The sequence below is a fragment of the Gorilla gorilla genome, chromosome 1 (genome assembly GCF_029281585.2).
Source record: "Gorilla gorilla gorilla isolate KB3781 chromosome 1, NHGRI_mGorGor1-v2.1_pri, whole genome shotgun sequence".
NCBI classification, from domain to species: domain Eukaryota; kingdom Metazoa; phylum Chordata; class Mammalia; order Primates; family Hominidae; genus Gorilla; species Gorilla gorilla.
The window spans coordinates 40,847,662-40,868,043 of NC_073224.2; the positions used below are offsets into that span (position 1 = coordinate 40,847,662).

The following is a 20,382-nucleotide window of genomic DNA, read 5'->3' on the forward strand; positions in this document are numbered from 1 at the left end:
AGAAAGCCAAGAAATAAGCCTGTGCATTTATAGTCAATTGATTTTTGACAAAGACGTTTAGAACATACACTGGAGAAAGGACAGACTATTCAATAAATGATGCTGGGAAAACTGGTTATCCTCATGCAGAAGAATAAAATTAGACCCTCATCTTATACCCTGCACAAAACTCAACTCAAAATGGGTTAAAGGCTTAGACCTGAAACTATAAAACTACCAGAAGAAAACATAGGGAAAAACTTCACAATATTGGCTTAGGCAAGGAATCTTTCGATATGACCCCAAAGGCTCAGGCAACAAAAGAAAAATAGACAAATGGAATTGCATTGTATTAGTCCGTTTTTATGCTGCTGATAAAGACATACTTGAGACTGGGTAATTTATAGAGAAAAAGAGTTTTAATGGACTCACAGTTCACGTGGCTGGGGAGGCCTCACAATCATGGAGGAAGGCAAGGGGGAGCAAGTCATATCTTACATGGTGGCAAGCAAGAGAGAATGAGAACCAAGTGAAAGGGGTTTCCTCTTATAAAGCCATCATATCTCATGAGACTTATTCACCACCATGAGAATAGTACAGGGGAAACTGCCCCCATGACTCAATTATCTACCACTGGAGTCCCTCCCACAACACATGGGAATTATGGGAGCTACAATTCAAGATGAGATTTGAGTGGGGACACAGCCAAACCATATCATTCCACCCCTGGGCCCTCCCAAATCTCATGTTCTCACATTTCAAAGCCAATCATGCCTTCCTAACAGTCCCCTAAAGTCTTAACTCATTTCAGCATTAACTAAAAAGTCCACAGTCCAAAATCTCATGCAAGACAAGGTAAGTCCCTTCTGTCTATGAACCTGTAAAATCAGAAGCAAGTTAGTTACTTCCTAGATACCATGGGGGTACAGGCATTGAATAAATACACCCATTCCAAATGGGAGAAATGGGCCAAAACAAAGGGGCTAAAGGCCCCATGCAAGTCAGAAATCCAGCGGGGCAGTCAAATCTTAAAGCTCCAAAATAATCTCCTTTGACTCCATGCCTCATATTTAGGTCATGCTGATGCAAGAGGTGGGTTCCCATGGTCTTGGGCAGCTCTGCCCTGTGGATTTGCAGGGTACAGCATCCCTCCTGGCTGCTTTCACAGGCTGGCCTTGAGTGACTGCTGCTTTTCCAGGTGAACAGTGCAAGGTGTCGGTGGATCTACCATTCTGGGGTCTGGAGGACAGTGGCCGTCTTCTCACAGATCCACTAGGCAGTGCCCCAGTGGGGACTCTGTGTGGGGGCTTCAACCCCACATTTCCCTTCTGCACTGCCCTAGCAGAGGCTGTCAATGAGGGCCCCACCCCTGCTGCAAACTTCTGCCTGAACATCCAGGCATTTCCATACATACTGCGAAATCTAGGCGGAAGTCCCCAAACCTCAGTTCTTGACTTGTGTGCACCCACAGGCTCAACACCATGTAGAAGCTGCCAAGGCTTGGGGCTTGCACGCTCTGCAGCCATGGCCTGAGCTGTACCTTTGTCCCTTTTAGCCATGGCTAGAGCAGCTGGAATGCAGGGCACCAAGTCCCTAGGCTGCACACAGCATGGGGGCCCTGGGACTGGCCCAAGAAACCATTTTTTCCTCCTAGGCCTCCAGGCCTGTGATGAGAGGGGCTGTGAGAAACCTCTTTGACATGCCCTGGAGAGACATTTTCCCTGTTGTCTTGGCCATTAACATTTGTTTCCTCATTACTTATGCAAATTTCTGCAGCCAGTTTGAATTTCTCCTCAGAAAATGGGTTTTTCTTTTTCTATCACATCATTAGGCTACAAATTTTCCAAACTTTTATGCTCTGTTTCCCTTCTAAAACTGAATGCTTTTAACAGCACCCACATCACCTCTTGAATGCTTTGCTGCTTAGATATTTTTTCCACCAGATATGCTAAATCATCTCCCTCAAGTTTAAAGTTCCACAAATCTCTACAGCAGGGGCAAAATGCTGCCAGTCTCTTTGATAAAACATGGCAAGCATTACCTTTACTCCAGTCCTTATCTCCATCTGAGACCACCTCAGCCTGGATTTCATTGTCCATATCATTATCAGCATTTTGGTCAAAGCCATTCAACAAGTCTCTAGGAAATTCCAAACTTTCCCACATTTTCCTATCTTCTTCTGAGCCCTCTAAACTGCTGCAACCTCTGCCTGTTACCCAGTTCCAAAGTTGCCTCCTGGCAGGGAAATTGTTTTGGGATGATTCAAGCATATTACATTTATTGTCTACTTTATTTCTATTATTATTACATTGTAATATATCATGAAATAATTATACAACTCACCATAATGTAGAATCAATGGGATGAATTTTAGCAGGTATAAATGAAGGCTTAATGATTTTTTTTTTTTTTTTGAGACAGAGACTTGCTCTGTCACCCAGGCTGGAGTGCAGTGGTGTGATCTCGGCTCACTGCAACCTCTGCCTCTCAGGTTCAAGCGATTCTCCTGTCTCAGCCTCCCAAGGAACCAGGATTTCAGTTGCATGCCACCACACCTAGCCAATTTTTGTATTTTCAGTAGAGACAGGGTTTCACCACGTTGGCCAGTCTAGTCTCAAACTCCTGACCTCAAGTGATCCATCTGCCTCACCCTCCCAAAGTGCTGGCATTATGGTGTGAGCCACAGTGCCCAGCCTATTTCTTTTTCTTTTCTTTCTTTTTTTTTTTTTTTTTTGATAGCTGGGTGGCAGATGTATAAATTGTCATTGATCTAACAGAATTAAGTTGGGCCATGGAGAAAACTGAGAACATCACGATTCAAAACACAGAATTCTCAAATGGACCAGTGTGTTTAGACCTGACTGTGGAATGCCACACCTAGGCATATGAGGTATGGTTGGGGCACTGTCACATGTCCAGCTTGGGAGCCATCATGTGCCCAGGTCAGGAGAGGTAAATCCACGAGACACAGACATGTGCTGGGGGTGCAGTCGCATGTCCAGGTCAGGTGCCCTCACTTGCTGGGAGTGCCATCTGCTAGTGGGAGCCAGTCACATGTTGGGGTGCAACCACCTGTTGGGGGCGCAATCCTGTGCTGGAGACACAGTCACGTGTCGGGAGCTAGTCACCCGCTGGGGGCGCTGCCTCGAGCCTCATGGCTGCCCCTGCTTCCGGCATGGGCCCACTCGGGTCCTCTGCCCTGGGCCTTCTGCTGCTGCTCCTGGTGGTGGCCCCTCCCCGGGTCGCAGCATTGGTCCACAGACAGCCAGAGAACCAGGGAATCTCCCTAACTGGCAGCGTGGGTAGGCCCTGCCCCAGGGGGGGATGGGCGGCTGGAGACAGTGCCCTTGGGGCGTCTCTCCGCGCTGGGCTTCCTCCCCCATGTCGCTTGCCCGCCCCTTCCCCTCCCCCATGTCCCCTGCCTTCCCTTCCTCCTGTGTCCCCTGCCCCTCCCCCATGTCCCCTGCCTGCCCTACCTCTCCCGTGGCTCCAGCATGGCTTCACCGTCAGCTCCGTTCTCCCGGCAGCCTGTGGTCGGCCCAGCATGGAGGGGAAAATCCTGGGCGGCGTCCCTGCGCCCGAGAGGAAGTGGCCGTGGCAGGTCAGCGTGCACTACGCAGGCCTCCACGTCTGCGGCGGCTCCATCCTCAATGAGTACTGGGTGCTGTCGGCTGCGCACTGCTTTCACAGGTAAGGGGGCGCCGGCCTGGGATGGTGTGGGTAGCTGGGCCTGCACGGAGTGCCCACAGCGGCTTGGATGGACCCCACGCAAGCCTCCCCCATCACCACTGTCGACTCCCTTCACCACTGTCGACCCGCGCAAGGCCAGGTCCCCACCAGTGAGGCTGGTCCCCAAACACACAGCTGGGTCCCCATCCTTGAGGCTGGTCCCCCAAGTGCACAGCCAGGTCCTCAAGAGTGACGCTGGTCCCCAAGATCACGGCCAGGTCCTCACATGCAGGGCTGATCCCCTAAGTGTACAGTTAGGTTCCCATGAGCTAGGTTGGTCCTCAAATGCACAGCCTGGTCCCCACGTGCAAGGCTGGTCCCCTAAGTGCACGACCAGGTCCCCACGAGTGAGGCTGGTCCTCAAGGGCACAGCCAGATTCCCACAAGTGAGGCTGGTCCTCAAGTGCACAGCCAGGCCCCACAAAAGTGAGGCTGCTCCTCAAGTGCACAGCCAGGTCCTCATAAGCAAGGCTGGTCTCTAAGCACCTGGCCTTCCTGATTGCTCCTCCAACAGCCCCATTCACCACAGCTGCCCCGCACAGCAGGCACGCCTCTCCTGTGGCCATCTGGCCTCCAGAGGGATGTGTGCAACCAGGTGGTCGGTAAGAGTCAGAGCAGGTCTCACATGCATGGGCTGCTGGCCTGTACAGCTGGTGGTCGTGTACAGACTTGGGTCCCCAGAGCCTCCATGGGCCAAGTCGACTCTTTAGGGGGCAACTCTGCCAGACAGCCAGATAGGTCCCTACTATGCTGCAGGAAGAAACTGGCTTTTCAGTCCCACCGAGTGAGTGCCAGCCCCTTGCGCTTGGCCTCCCCAGGCCTGTGGGCTGACCACACAGGAAGCTGCGGGCATTGTGCCTCTGTTCTCACCCCCACAGGGACAAGAATATCAAAATCTATGACATGTACGTAGGCCTCGTAAACCTCAGGGTGGCCGGCAACCACACCCAGTGGTATGAGGTGAACAGGGTGATCCTGCACCCCACATACGAGGTGTACCACCCCATCGGAGGTGACGTGGCCCTGGTGCAGCTGAAGACCCGCATCGTGTTTTCTGAGTCCATGCTCCCGGTTTGCCTTGCAACTCCAGAAGTGAACCTTACCAGTGCCAATTGCTGGGCTACGGGATGGGGACTAGTCTCAAAACAAGGTAGGAATACAGTGCAGGGCTTTGTGGGCAGGATGAAGGCTTCTCTTCCACCACAGGGAAGAAAATGCTCTGCCAGCTAAGGGGGTCCAGGTGTTTGAGGACTGGAATCCCCACCTGTCAATCAACATTTATTTGTTTGTCAGTGTGGATATTTTGTTGTTTTGTTTTATTTCTGACTGGCTTTGTTGTATGCAGAAAAATGTGGCTACTTTGATGTGACGTTGGTATGCAGTATATCAAGAACACAAATTTAAAAGCAGTTTTCCTTAAGATTGTAAACGGAATTTAGAAATCTCTTTTAGCTTATCTAAAAACCATTCGTTATTAAACTTTTCTCCAGAAAGGCCTGTGCATTCTTTCTAGATTTATACCTGGGCACTTTACAATATTTAGGTCTATTCAAAAGAGATTTTTAAAATTGCATTTGCTAATTAGTCACAGCTAATTAGCTGTGACTATGTGTGATTTTTGCACATTGATCTTATATCCAGTCATCTTATAGAATTTATTTTTAGTAGTTTATCAACTGATTATTTTGACAGTTCTAGACAAAAGATAATATTTTCTTCTAGTAAAGACTATTTTATCACTCTCTTCCCATATTCTATCTTTTATTTATTTTTCTTGTCTTCTTACAATGGTTGGAACCTCCAGTAGAAATGATGCCAGATCTTGTCTTGGTTTTGGTTTGATTGGAAATGCTTATAATGGTTCACTATAGCATTTGTGGCCAGGCCTGGAGATTTCAGGTTTATATATTACACCAGATTAAGAAAGTTACCTTTTATAGCTGATTTACTTAATTTTTTAAAAATTATAGAAAAGTATTGATTTTATTGAAATGTTTGCGGCAACTCTTGAGAGGATCATATAGTTTTGCTCTTTTAATCTATTGATGCCAAGAATAGGCATTTAAGCTGGGTGCAGTGGCTCACACCTGTAAATCCCAGCACTTTGGGAGGCTGAGGTGGGAGGATCACTTGAGCCCAGGAGTTTGAGACCAACCTGGGCAACATAGTGAGATCCTGTCTCTACAAAAAATGCTGACTTAGCTGGGCTTGACGGCATGTGCCTGTAGTCCCAGCTACTCAGGAGGCTAACGTGGAAAGATCTCTTGATCCCAGAAGGTCAAGGCTGCAGTGAGCCAAAACTGCATATCTGCACCAAAGCCTGGGCAACAGTGAGACCTTCTCTCAAAAAAAAAAAAAAAAAAAAGTATTTAATGTGAGATGGGTCTAGAATTTTTTTTCTTAGCTGATTTTATCTTCGGCATGAGTGTACTGCTGACTTTGTAGAATGAATCAAAACTTTCCCATCTATTTGTATTCTCTGCAATAGTTTCTATTAAAGATTAGCTATTTCTTGAAGGTTTGATGTGGCCATAAAACACTCTGATCCTAGTACCTTTTGCAGGTATAAATGATTACTCTATCTTACTCTCTGTTATGGCTACTGGTTCATTCCAATTTTAAAGTTTATTCTTAGGCCAATTTTGATGGATTATATTTTTCTAGAAAGTTGTTCATTTTATTCCAGATTTTGAATATAATGATATTGTGTAAGACTGTAATTCATGTGCTCTTATTATTACTTTTCTGACTTCTCTTCATTCCTTATCATAGTTGCCAAAATTGTCTATTCTATTGCCTTTTTTATATAAAACTACCTGCTACAGATTTTGCATTGGTGTATGTGGGGAGATGGTGGTGCATGGGACTTTATGTGTTGGGTGCTTTGCTATTCACTCCTTATAGCCATCTATTCATTCGTTAAACTTTTTATACTCTAAGTTTGCTTAACCAAACTTTTCTAATTTTTTGAGCTGAAAATACAAAAGATTCAACATTTCATACTTTTTCTATGAATAAATTGAAGATTATAGCTTTCAAAGTCTCCTTTGGTCATGTTACAGGCTTTGAATTCTTACATATTTGTTATTCATTTCTCAAAAGTATGTGCACCCTATTTTGATTTTGTCTATATCCAAAAGTATAGGACAAAATTTTTCATATCTACAAAAAAGGCCATTGGAATTTTATAGGAATTGCATTGAATATTCAGACCATGTTGAGTAATGTTGACATTTTAACAATATTAAACCTGCCTATCCATAAACATGGAATGTATTTCCATTTATTTGAGTCTTTAATTTCTTTCAGCAATGATTTATAGATTCGAGTATGCAAGTTTTTCACCTCCTTCATTAAATTTATTTCCAAGGTATGTTATTATTTTAGATGCTATTGTAAATGAAATTGCTTTTATAACTATCTTTTTTGAATTGTTCTTTGGGGGTGTATAGAAACACAACTGATTTTTGGCCGGGCGCAGTGGCTCACGCCTGTAATCCCAGCACTTTGGGGGGCCAAGGGGGGCGGTTCACAAGGTCAAGAGATTGAGACCATCCTGGCCAACATGGTGAAATCCCGTCTCTACTAAAAATATAAAAATTAGCTGGGTGTGGTGGCACTTGCCTGTAATCCCAGCTACTTGGGAGGCTGAGGTAAGAGAATCACTTGAACCCAGGAGGTGGAGGTTGTGGTGAGCCGAGATCACGCCATTGCACTCCAGCCTGGGTGACAAGAGTGAAACTCCATCTCAAAAAAAAAAAAAAAGCAACACAACTGATTTTTTATGTGTTGACCTTATACCCTGCAACTTTACTGAATTTGTTTATTATATGTAGTAGTTTTGTTTTTTTTTTAAAGATAATTGGGATTTTCTATGTATAGGATCATGTCATCTATGAATAGAGATTGTTTTACTTCTTTGTTTCCAATTTGAATGGCTGTTATTTCTTTTTCTTGTCTAAATTATCTGTCTAGAATTTCTAGTACAAATTAAATAGCAGCGATCAAAGTGGAAATCCTTGTTTTGTTTCTGATCTCATGGGAAATGCTTTCAGTCTTTAACCATTGAATATGATGTTAGCTGTCAGTTTTTGAATAAATGCCTTAATGTTGATGAAGTTTTTCTACATCAATTGAGATGATCCTATGTTGTCTTTTTTATTTATTCTATTAATGTATATTACATTGATTGATGTTCTTATGTTGAATTACACTTGTATTCCTTGGATAAATCTCGCTTTGTCATGGTTTTATATGCTGTTGGTTATAGTTTGCTAATATTTTACTGAGGGTTTTTACATCTATATTCTTAAAGGTATGATCTGTAGTTATATTTTCTTATGGTGTCTTTGGCTTTGGCATCAGGATAATTCTTGTCTCATAGAATGAATTATGAAGTGTTGCTTCCTCTTCTATTTTTTGGTGGAGTGTGATAAAGATTGATTAATTCTTCTTTAAATATTTGGTAGAATTTACCAGTGAAGCCATCTGGTCCTGTACTTTTCTTTGTTGGGAGATTCTTATTGTTGAATCAATCTCTTTACTTGTTACAGATCTTTTCAGATTTCCTATTTCTTCTGTGTAAGTTTAGATAATTCATACGTTTGTAGAAATTTGTCTATTTCATCCAAGTTATCTCATTTGCAAGATAAGTTATTTCACAAATTTATAATCATTTTTGTGCATTTGTTTTTTGAATCCTGTTGCAAATAAAAAGTGGAATTAAAAACAAATAAAAAGTGGAATTAAAAACCAAACTCACTTATGAGTGAGAACATGTGGTGTTTTGGTTTTCTGTTCCTGTGCTAGTTTGCTGAGGATAATGGCTTCCAACTCCATCCATGTCCCTGCAAAGGACATGATCTCATTTTTTTTTTTTTGCACAATATTCCATGGTATACATGTATCACATTTTTTTAATCCAGTCTGTCATTGATGGGCATTTAGGTTGATTCCATGTCTTTGCCATTGTGAATAGTGCTGCAATAAATATATGCATGCATGTATCTTTATAACAGAATGATTTATATCATGGTTTAATGGTTTTTATATTTGCCCGTGCATTTACCTTTACCAAAGTCCTTTAATTTGTCATATGGCTTTGACTTACTGTTTTGTGTCCTTTCTTTTCAATGTGAAGCACTCCAGTTAGCGTTTCCTCTATGGAAGATCTAGTGGTGCAGACTTCCATGGCTCTTGTTTATCCGTGAACGACTTAATTTCTCCCTCATTTCTGAAGGATGATGTTGTCAGATATAGGATTCTTGGCTGAAAGGTTTTTTCTTTTAGCACTTTAAGTACATCATAACGCTGTCTTCTGATCTCCTTAGTTTTTTATGAGAAATTGGCTATTAATCTGATTGAGGATCCTTGTACATGACTAGACACTTCTCTCTTGCTCATTTCAAGATTCATTGCCTTTAGTTTTTGACAGTTTGATTATAATGTGTCTTGTTGGGGGTTATTTGAGTTTATAATACTTGAAGTTTGTTCAGTCTGAATTTGTAGATTTAAATATTTCAGCAGATTGCAAAATTTTGGACCATTATTTCTTCAAATATTCTTTCTACCTCATTCTGTCTCTCTTCTCCTTCTGAAAATACCATAGCACATATGTGGTTCATTTGATGGTGTCCCAGGAGTCTCTTAGGCTCTCTTTACTTTCCTTCCTCTTTTTTCCTTTCTAATCCTTAGATTTTATAATCTGAATTGTCCTATCTTCAAGTTCACCTATGCTCTCTTGTGCTTGCTCAAATTGTCTGCTTTGCCCCTCTAGTGAAGTTTTCATTTCAATTATTTGGCATTTTAATGCCAAATATTCTGTTTGGTTCCTTTGATAATTTCTGTTTACTAATAGTATCATTTTGTTCATATATTATTTTCCTGATTTTCTTTAATTCTTTGTCTATGTTTTCCCTTAGCTCTTTGAGCATATTTAATACACTTGTTTAAAGTCTTTGTCTAGACTTCTTTAGGGACAGTTTCTATCCATTTATTTTGTTTTCTTAAGTGGGCCATAGTTTTTTTCTGAGTTTTGTTGTTATTATTACTATTATTGAAAACAGGAGTGTTGAGTTTTATACTTTTGAATATATAATGAATGTTATATGTGGCTGAGTATTGATTATAATAATGTGTTAACTCTGGAAATAAGATTCTCTCCAACCCCAGGGTTTTCTGTGGTGTTTTGATTGTTGAAAGCTATAGTAGTCTGTTTAATGATTTTCCCAAACTATTTTGCAAAGACTGTATTCTTTCTCATGTGTGGTCACTGAAGTCTCTATTCCTCAGCTTCTGTTAGCTACTGTTTTGACAGTATTTTCTTGAATGCCAGGAGCTAAAAACCAACAAAACCAAAAATCTCTTCTTATGATCTTTGCAGGTTGGTCTGTGCCAAGGCACTTTCTCAATACTTAGCCATGCTTGCACCAAACCTAGGGATCAGCCTGAGGTGAAAGTTTTGGTCTTCTCAGGTTTACTTATGAGCATGTGTCTTACCCTGGGCATGTTCATGGACTTCTAAATTCCCTCAAGTACAGAGGTGCTTTTTCTAAAAATCTTTTCCAATTTATTTACTTTTTAAATTATGTATTTTTTATTTTTATAGATTTAGGAGGTACAAGTGCAGGTTTGTTACATGGATATATTGCATAGGGGTGAAGTCTGGGATTTTAGAGTAACCGTCACCCAAATAGTGAACATTTTACCCAATAGGTAATTTCTCATCCCTCATCACCTTCCCATCCTCCTACCTTGCTGAGTCTCCAATGCATATTATTCCACTCTCTGTATTGTGAACTTTATTTAGCTCCCACTCATAAGTGAGAAGAAGCATTATTTGACTTTCTGAATTATTTCACTTAAGATAATGGCCTCCAGTTCCATCCACGTTGCTGAAAAAGACATGATTTTATTCCTTTTTATGGCTGAGTAGTATTCCATGGTGTGTATGATATATATTATTTATTTATACATATAATATAAAATAATATATATACACAAACACACCACATTTTCTTTATCCAATCATTTGTTGATGGGCACTTAGTTTGGTTCTATCTTTTTTCTTTTTTGTTCATGCTGTCCCTGGGTGGGCTCGAAGGTTGGTTCTATATTGACATAGTTTGGATGTTTGTTTCCTCCAAATCTCATGTTAAAATGTGCTCCCCAGTGTTTGAGGTGGGGCCAGTAGGAGGTGTTTGGATCATAGGGGTGGTTTCCTCATGAATGGCTTGGTGCCATCTTTGCAGTAATGAGTGAATTCTTGCTCCATTTGGTTTGTGCAAAAGCTGGACTGGCCTCAGCCTGCCGAGTGGTGCGCGCCGCCACGCCTGACTGCTTTTCGTATTTTTTTGGTGGAGACGGAGTTTCGCTGTGTTGGCCGGGCTGGTCTCCAGCTCCCAACCGCGAGTGATCGGCCAGCCTCGGCCTCCCGAGGTGCCGGGATTGCAGACGGAGTCTCGTTCACTCGGTGCTCAATGGTGCCCAGGCTGGAGTGCAGTGGCGTGATCTCGGCCGGCTACAACCACCTCCCAGCCGCCTGCCTTGGCCTCCCAAAGTGCCGAGATTGCAGCCTCTGCCCGGCTGCCGCCCCGTCTGGGAAGTGAGGAGCGTCTCCGCCTGGCCGCCCATCGTCCGGGATGTGAGGAGCCCCTCTGCCTGGCTGCCCAGTCTGGAAAGTGAGGAGCGTCTCTGCCCGGCCGCCATCCCATTTAGGAAACGAGGAGCGCCTCTTCCCGGCCGCCATCACATCTGGGAAGTGAGGAGCGTCTCTGCCCGGCCGCCCATCGTCTGAGATGTGGGGAGCACCTCTGCCCTGCCGCCCCGTCCAGGATGTGAGGAGCGTCTCTGCCCGGCGGCCCCCTCTGAGAAGTGAGGAGACCCTCTGCCTGGCAACCGCCCCATCTGAGAAGTGAGGAGCCCCTCCGCCCGGCAGCCACCCCGCCCGAGAAGTGAGGAGCCCCTCCGCCCAGCAGCCACCCCGTCTGGGAAGTGATGAGCGTCTCCGCCTGGCAGCCACCTGTCCGGGAGGGAGGTGGGGGGGTCAGCCCCCCGCCTGGCCAGCCGCCCCGTCCGGAAGGGAGGTGGGGGGTTAGCCCCCCGCCTGGCCAGCCGCCCCGTCCGGGAGGTGAGGGGCGCCTCTGCCCGGCCGCCCCTACTGGGAAGTGAGGAGCCCCTCTGCCCGGCCAGCCGCTCCGTCTGGAAGGGAGGTGGGGGGGTCAGCCCCCTGCCCGGCCAGCCGCCCCATCCGGGAGGGAGGTGGGGGGGTTAGCCCCCCGCCTGGCCAGCCGCCCCATCCGGGAGGTGAGGGGCGCCTCTGCCCGGCCGCCCCTACTGGGAAGTGAGGAGCCCCTCTGCCCGGCCAGCCGCTCCATCCGGGAGGGAGGTGGGGGGGTCAGCCCCCCGCCCGGCCAGCCGCCCCGTCCGGGAGGTGAGGGGCGCCTCTGCCCGGCCGCCCCTACTGGGAAGTGAGGAGCCCCTCAGCCCGGCCAGCCGCCCCGTCTGGGAGGGAGGTGGGGGGGTCAGCCCACCGCCCAGCCTGCTGCCCTGTCCGGGAGGGAGGTGGGGGGTCAGCCCCCCGCCTGGCCAGCCGCCCCATCCGGGAGGGAGGTGGGGGGGTCAGCCCCCCGCCGGCCAGCCGCCCCGCCCGGGAGGGAGGTGGGGGTTCAGCCCCCCACCTGGCCAGCCGCCCCATCCCGGAGGTGAGGGGCGCCTCTGCCCGGCCGCCCCTACTGGGAAGTGAGGAGCCCCTCTGCCCAGCCACCACCCCGTCTGGGAGGTGTACCCAACAGCTCATTGAGAACGGGCCATGATGACAATGGCGGTTTTGTGGAATGGAAAGGGGGGAAAGGTGGGGAAAAGATTGAGAAATCGGATGGTTGCCGTGTCTGTGTAGAAAGAGGTAGACATGGGAGACTTTTCATTTTGTTCTATACTAAGAAAAATTCTTCTGCCTTGGGATCCTGTTGATCTGTGACCTTACCCCCAACCCTGTGCTCTCTGAAACATGTGCTGTATCCACTCAGGGTTGAATGGATTAAGGGCGGTGCAAGATGTGCTTTGTTAAACAGGTGCTTGAAGGCAGCATGCTCATTAAGAGCCATCACCACTCCCTAATCTCAAGTACCCAGGGACACAAACACTGCGGAAGGCTGCAGGGTCCTCTGCCTAGGAAAACCAGAGAACTTTGTTCACTTGTTTATCTGCTGACCTTCCCTCCACTATTGTCCTGTAACCCTGCCAAATCCCCCTCTGGGAGAAACACCCAAGAATGATCAATAAAAAATAAAAAAAATAAATAAAAAAACAAAAAAAAGAAAAAAAAAAGAAAAAAAAAAAGCTGGACTAATGTTTAAGAGCCCAACATCTCTCTTGCTTCCTCTTGCATCATATGACATGCCTGCTTCCCTTTCACCTTCTGCCCTGATTGTAAGCTTCCTGAGGTCCTCACCAGAGGCAGATGCTGGCACTATACTTCTTGTACAGTCTGCAGAACTGTGAGCCAAAATAAACCTCTTTTCCTTATAATTTCCCCAGCCTCAGGTATCCTTTATAGCTATGCAAAACAGACTAATAGCCGTATTTTTGTTATTGCAAATAGTGCTGCAATAAACATGTGAGTGCAGGTATTTTTTGTACAGTGACTTATTTTCCTTTGGATAAATACCCAGTGGTGGGACTGCTGGATTGAATGGTAGCTCTATTTTTAGTTCTTTGAGAGATCTCTATATAGTTTTCAATAGAGGTTGTACTAATTTTCTTTTTTTTCTTCAACTTTTAAGTTCAGGGGTACATATGCAAGAGGTGCAGTTTTGTTATGTAGGTAAACATGTGCCATGGTGGTTTGCTGCACAAATTATCCCATCACCTAGGTATTAAGCCCAGCACCCATTAGCTATTCTTCCTAATGCTTTCCCTCCCTCTATCCCCCGAAACAGGCCCCAGTGTGTGTTGTTTCCCCACTCCCTGTGTCCATGTGTTCTCATAATTCAGCTCCCACTTATGAGTGAGAACATGTGATGTTTGCTTTTCTGTTCCTGCGTTAGTTTGCTGAGGATAATGGCTTCCAACTCCATCCATGACCCTGAAAAGGACATGATCTCATTTTTTCATGGCTGCATAGTATTCCATGGTATACATGTACCACTTTTTTTTAATCCAGTCTATCATTGATGGGTATCTAGCTTGATTCCATGTCTTTGCTATTGTGAATAGTGCTGCAATGGACGTTTGTGTGCATATATCTTTATAATAGGATGATTTATATTACTTTGGGAATATACCCAGTAATGAGATTGCTGGGTCAGATGGTATTTCTGCCTCTGGGTTTTTGAGGACTCGCCACACTGTCTTCTGCAATGGTTGAACTAATTTTACACTCCCACCAACAATGTAAAAAATGTTCCTTTGTTCTTACAACCTCACCAGCATCTGTTGTTTCTTGACTTTTTAGTAATAGCCATTCTGACTGACATGAGATGGTATCTCATTGTGGTTTTGACTTGCATTTCTCTAATGATCAGTGATGTTGAACTTTTTTTCATGTTTGTTGGCTGTATGTATGTCTTCTTTTGAGAAGCGTCTGTTCATGACCTTTGCTACTTTTTAATGGGGCTGTTTGTTTTTTTTCTTGTAAATTTGCTTAAGTTCCTTGTAGACTCTGGATATTAGACCTTTGTCAGATGGATAGATTGCAAAATTTTTCTCCCATTCTGTAGGTTGTCTGTTCACGCTGATGATAGTTTATTTTGCTGTGCAGAAGCTCTTTAGTTTAATTAGATCCCGTTTGTCAATTTTTGCTTTTGTTGCAATTGCTTTTGGCGTTTTTGTCATGAAATCTTTGCCTGTGCCTATGTCCTGAATGGTATTGCCTAGACTTTCTTCTAGGTTTTTTATTTTTTTGTTTTTTGAGACAGAGTCTCAGTCTGTCACCAGGCTGGGCTGGAGTGCAGTAGCGTGATCTCAGCTCACTGCAACCTCCAACTCCCTGGTTCAAGCAATTGTCCTGCCTCAGCCTCTGGAGTAGCTGGGATTACAGGCACATGCCACCATGCCCAGCTAGTTTTTGTATTTTTAGTAGAGGCAGGGTTTCACCATGTTGGCTGGGATGGTCTCGATCTCCTGATCTTGTGATCCGCCCGCCTCAGCCTCCCAAAGTGCTGCGATTACAGGCGTAAGCCACCGTGTCTGGCCTCTAGGTTTTTTAAAGTTGTGGGTTTTACATTTAAGCCTTTAATCCATCTTGAGTTAATTTTTGTATGTGGTGTAAGGAAGGGGTCTAACTTCATCTTTCTGCATATGGCTAGCTAATTCTCCCAGCACCATTTATTAAATAGAGAATCCTTTCCCCATTGCTTGTTTTTGCCAGGTTTGTTGAAGATCAGATGATTGTAGGTGTGCAGTCTTATTTCTGAGTTTTCTATCCTGTTCTATTGGTCTATGTGTCTGTTCTTGTACCAGTACCATGCTGTTTTGGTTACTGTAGCCTTATAGTATCATTTGAAATTGGGTAGCATGGTGCCTCCAACTTCGTTCCTTTTGCTTAGGATTGTCTTGGCTACTCAGGTTTTTTTTTTTGTGCCATATGAATTTTAAAATAGTTTTCTTCTAATTCTGTGGAGAATGTCAATGGTAGTTTAATGGGAATAGTATTGAATCTATAAATTACTTTAGGCAATATGGTCATTTTCACAATATTGATTCTTCCTGTCTGTGAGCATGGAATGTTTCTCTGTTTGTTTGTGTCCCCTCTGATTTCTTTGAGCAGTGGTTTGTAGTTCTTTTTGAAGAGGTCCTTCACTTCCCTTGTTAGCTGTATTCCTAGGTATTTTATTCTTTCTGTAGCAATTATGAATGGGAATTCATTCATGATTTGGCTCTCTGCTTGCCTGTTGTCAGTGTATAGGAATGGTAGCAAGTTTTGCATATTGATTTTATATCCTGAGACTTTGCTGAAGTTGCTTACCAGCTTAAGAAGCTTTTGGGCTGAGACAATGGGGTTTTCTAGACACAGGATCGTGTCATCTGCAAAGATAATTTGACTTTTTCTCTTCCTATTTGAACACCGTTGATTTCTTTCTCTTGCCTAATTGCCCTGGACAGAACGTCCAATATTATGTTTAATAGAAGTGGTGAGGCCAGGTGTGGTGGCTCACGCCTGTAATCCCAACACTTTGGGAGGTTGAGGCGGGTGGATCACCTGAGGTTAGGAGTTCGAGACCAGCCTGGCCCAACACGGTGAAACCCCATCTCTACTGAAAATATAAAAAAGTAGCTGTGCATGGTGGCATACATCTGTAGTCCCAGCTACCCGGGATGCTAAGGCAGGAGAATCACTTGAACCTGGGAGGCAGAGGTTGCAGTGAGCCGAGATAGTGCCACTGCACTCTAGCCTGAGTGACAGAGTGAACCTCTGTCTCAGGAAAAAAAAAAAAAAAAAAAGTGGTGAGAGAGGGCATTCTCTTGTGCCGGTTTTCAAGGGCAATGACTGCCTCCAGCTTTTGCCCATTCAGTATGATATTGGCTGTGAGTTTGTCATATATGGCTCTTATTTTGAGGTCTGTTCCTTCAACACCTAGTTTAGAGTTTTTAACATGAAAGGATGTTTAATTTTACCAAAGGCTTTTTCTGCATTTATTGAGATAATCATGTGGTTTTTGTCATTGGTTCTGCTTATGTGATGGATTACGTTTATTGACTTGCGTAAGTCGAATCACCCTTGCATCCCAGGGATGAAGCCAACTTGATTGTAGTGGATAAGCTTTTTGATGTGCTACTGGATTCGGTTTGCCAGTATATTGTTGAGGATTTTTGCATTGATGTTCATCAAGTATATTGACCTGAAGTTTTGTTGTGGTCATTGTAGTATCTCTGCCAGGTTTTGGTATCAGGATGATGCTGGCCTCATAGAACAAATTAGGAAGAAGTTCCTCCTTTCAATTTTTTGTAATGGTTTCAGTAGAAATGGAACTGGCTCTTCTTTGTACCTCTGGTAGAATTCAACTGCAAATCCATCAGGTCCTGGGCTTTTTTTGGTTGGTAGGCTATTTATTACTGCTTCAATTTCAGAACTTGTTATTGGTCTGTTCAGGGTTTTAATTTCTTCTTGGTTCAGTCTTGGGAGGATGTATGTGTTCAGGAATTTATTTTCTAGTTTCTTTTCTGGATTTTTTTAGTTTATCTGCATAGAAGTGTTTATAGTGTTCTCTGATGGTTGTTTGTATTTCTGTGGGGTCGGTGGCAATATCCCTCTTATCATTTCTGATTGTGTTTATTTGATTCTTCTTTCTTTTCTTCTTTATTAGTCTAGCTAGTGATCTATCTTATTAATTTTTTTTTTTTTTTTTTAGAAAACCAGCTTCTGAATTCATTGATTTTTTGAAGGGTTTTTCATGTCTCTCTCTCATTCAGTTCAGCTCTGATCTTGGTTATTTCTTGTCTTCTGCTAGCTTTGGGGTTTTTTGCTCTTGGTTCTCTAGTTCTTTTAGTTGAGGTGTTAGGTTGTTAACTTCAGATCTTTCTAGCTTTTTGATGTGGGCATTTAGTGCTATAAATTTCTCTGTTACCACTGCTTTAGCTGTATCCCAGAGATTCTGATATGTTGTCTCTTTGTTCTCATTAGTTTGAAAGAACTTCTTGATTTCTGCCTTAATTTCATTATTTACCTAAAGTCATTCAAGAGCAGGTTGTTCAATTTCCATGTAGTTGTGTGGTTTTGAGTGAGTTTCTTAATCTTGAGATCTAATTTGATTCCACTGTGGTCTAAGGGACTGTTTATTATGTTTTCAGTTCTTTTGCATTCGCTGAGGAGTGTTTTACTTTTGCTATATGATTAATTCTAGAGTAAGTGCCATGTGGTGATGAGAAGAATGTACATTCTGTTGTTTTGGAGTGGAGAGTTCTGTAAGTATCTATTAGGTCCACTTGATCCAGATCTGAGTTCAGATCCTGAATATCTTTGTTAATTTTCTGTCTCAATGATCACTGACAATATTGTCAGTGGAGTGTTAAAGTATCCCACTATTACTGTGTGGGAGTCTAAGTCTCTTCGTAGGTCTCTAATAACTTGTGTTATGAATCTAGGTGCTCCTGTATTGGGTGCATATATATTTAGGATAGTTAGCTTTTCTTGTTGAACCCTTTACCATTACTTGGGTCCAGGGAGCCAAGCAGCATCATTCTGTGAGCCTCACCTCCATGGCACCCCACAAGTTAAGACCACTGGCTTGGAATTCCAGCCTGCCAGTCACGATAGGCTGGAATCTGCTTAAGAAGGACCAATTCCCCAGGGAGAGGAGCAGTGCCATCTCTGCAGTTGAGTCAACTCAGCTGTTCCAGCCTGCCGGCTCTGGAGAGTCCAGACAATCTGGATGAATAAGGGTCCTCGACAAAGGAGCACAGCTGCACTACCAAGAAGCAGCCAGGCTGCTTCTGTGAGTGGGTCCCTGATTCTGTTCCTTCTCACAAGGGACCACCCCCCCAGGGTTATGTAGGGACAGATTTCCCACCTTGCTGGGAATCCTGGGGCCAGAGTATACAAAACTCCTGGGTCTCCGTGTGTGCCTGAGTGGCTACTCTGTCGGGACTCCACACAGTTCTGTGTAGAGAGACCCAAGGACCTGGTGATACTGGCTTATGAGAGGATCACCTGATCTGCTGGTTGCAGTGATTCATGGGAGAAGTGTGGTTTCCCAGGGTGGAATCACACAATCACTTCACCACTTCCCTTGGCTTGAGGGCGGGGACTCCTTTGGGTCCATGTGGCTCCTGGGCGGGCCATCACCCCACCCTGCCTTTCTTCATTCTCTATGGGTGGACCTGTTTGCCTAGTCAGTCCCAGTGCGAGAACCTGGATATTTCAGTTGAAAATGCCGAATTCACTCACCACTTTCATTCCTCTCTGTGAGTGCCACAGACCGCAGCTGCTTCCAATTGGCCATTTTAGTCTTGTACTAATTTTCATTTCCACCAGCAGTGTATAAGCCTTCCCTTTTCTCTTCATCCTCACCAATTTCTGTTGTTTTTTGACTTTTTAATAATAACCATTCTGACTAGTGTGAGACGGTATCTCACTGTGGTTTTGAATTTCTCTGACGATTAGTGATACTGAGCATTTTTTCATATGCTTATTGGCCATTTGTATGTCTTCTTTTGAAAAATGTCTATTCCTTTGTCCAAAAAGTGCTTTTGAGCACTCCCAAAGAAATTCTCACTAGCTTTTGCTTATGGGCCTTAGGCAGTGTATTGTATATACTTATACTTTTATTGTACGTACGTTTACTATATACAGTATATTGTATATAGTTTATGATTTTTGAATCTATTGTGAATGCAGTTTTCTCAATTTCATTTTAATTGTTCATTGTTAGCATATTGAAGTACACTTGATTTTTATTCATTTCATTCTGAGAAACGTAGTTTAAATTCTTTGTAATTCACTATGAGTTTTTTCATATATTATGTTGTTTGTGAGCAAAGACAGTCTTCTTACTTTCCAGTGTGGGTAGGCTTTCTCTCTCTTGCCTCATTACACTGGCTACAACCTCTAATATAATGTTCAATACAACTGGGAATAGTGGATATCCTTGCCTTGTTCTTTATCTTAGTGGGCGAAATGTTTCATCTTTCACCATCAAGAATGATGTGAGCTGTGGGGTTTTTTTGTAGATATCTTCTAACAGATTGAGGAAGATTTCTTTTGTTCCTAGTTTGTTAAGTATCTTTGTTATGAATAGGAGTAAGAAATGCTTTTTCTACATCTATCGATATGTTCCTGTGGCTCCTGATTTTTATGTTATTGATATATTATATTCAATTTTGGATATTAAACTCACCTTGCATTCCTATGATTAATCCCTCTTGGTCATTGTGTATAATAGTCTTTGCAGGTTGCTGGAATCAATTTGTTAATACTTTGTTAAAGATTTTTGCAACTATATTTATGAGACATATTGGCTGAATTTTTCTTGTGATGTTTTTGTCTGGTTTTGGTATAAGAAAAATATTCGTGTTTATAGTATTGGTATTGTTTCCTTCTTAAAGATTTGATAGAGTTCATGAGCAAAGCCATCTGGGCCTGGGCTTTTCTTTATGGAAAGATATTTTTATTATTAGTTTGTTATTTACTTTATGTATTTGTTATTGTCCTATTACTTTTACTTTTTCTTATACAGGTGTATTCAGATTCCCATTTCTTCTTGAATTAGTTTAAGGTGTTTTGAGATGGAGTTTTGCTCTTGTCACCCAGGCAAGTGCAATAGCGCGATCTCAGCTGACTGCAACCTCCGCCTCTGGGTTCAAGCGATTCTCCTGCCTGAGTAGCTGGGATTACAGGCACCCACCACCAAGCCCTGCTAATTATTATTATTATTATTATTATTATTTTTAGTAGGGACAGGGTTTCACCATGTTGGCCAGGCTGGTCTCGAACTCGTGGCCTCAGGTGATCTGCCCACCTCGGCCCCCCAAAGTGCTGGGATTACAGGCGTGAGCCACCATGCCCGGCCTTAAGGTATCTAATTTGATAGCACACAGTTGTTCATAGTAGTCTCATCATTTATTTTAATTTCTAAAAGGATAGTAGTAATATTTCATCTTTTCTGATTTTGGTAATTGGCATCTTCTCTATTTTTATCTTGGTCATTATAACTAAAGGTTTATCAATTTTGGTTGTCT

The 20,382-nt window shown here is 43.5% G+C and overlaps 1 protein-coding gene across 1 annotated transcript in view; it reads left to right on the forward strand.

The window, feature by feature from the left end:
• Nucleotides 1–3,091: 3,091 nt before the first annotated feature.
• Nucleotides 3,092–20,382, forward strand: part of PRSS38 (serine protease 38) — a 32,457-nt gene continuing 15,166 nt past the window's right edge. The window contains exons 1-3 of the mRNA XM_004028512.5: nt 3,092–3,281; nt 3,507–3,669; nt 4,587–4,858. Coding sequence (XP_004028561.5) covers nt 3,134–3,281; nt 3,507–3,669; nt 4,587–4,858 — 583 coding nt within the window. The 5' untranslated portion in view covers nt 3,092–3,133. The remainder of the gene's footprint in view (nt 3,282–3,506; nt 3,670–4,586; nt 4,859–20,382) is intronic.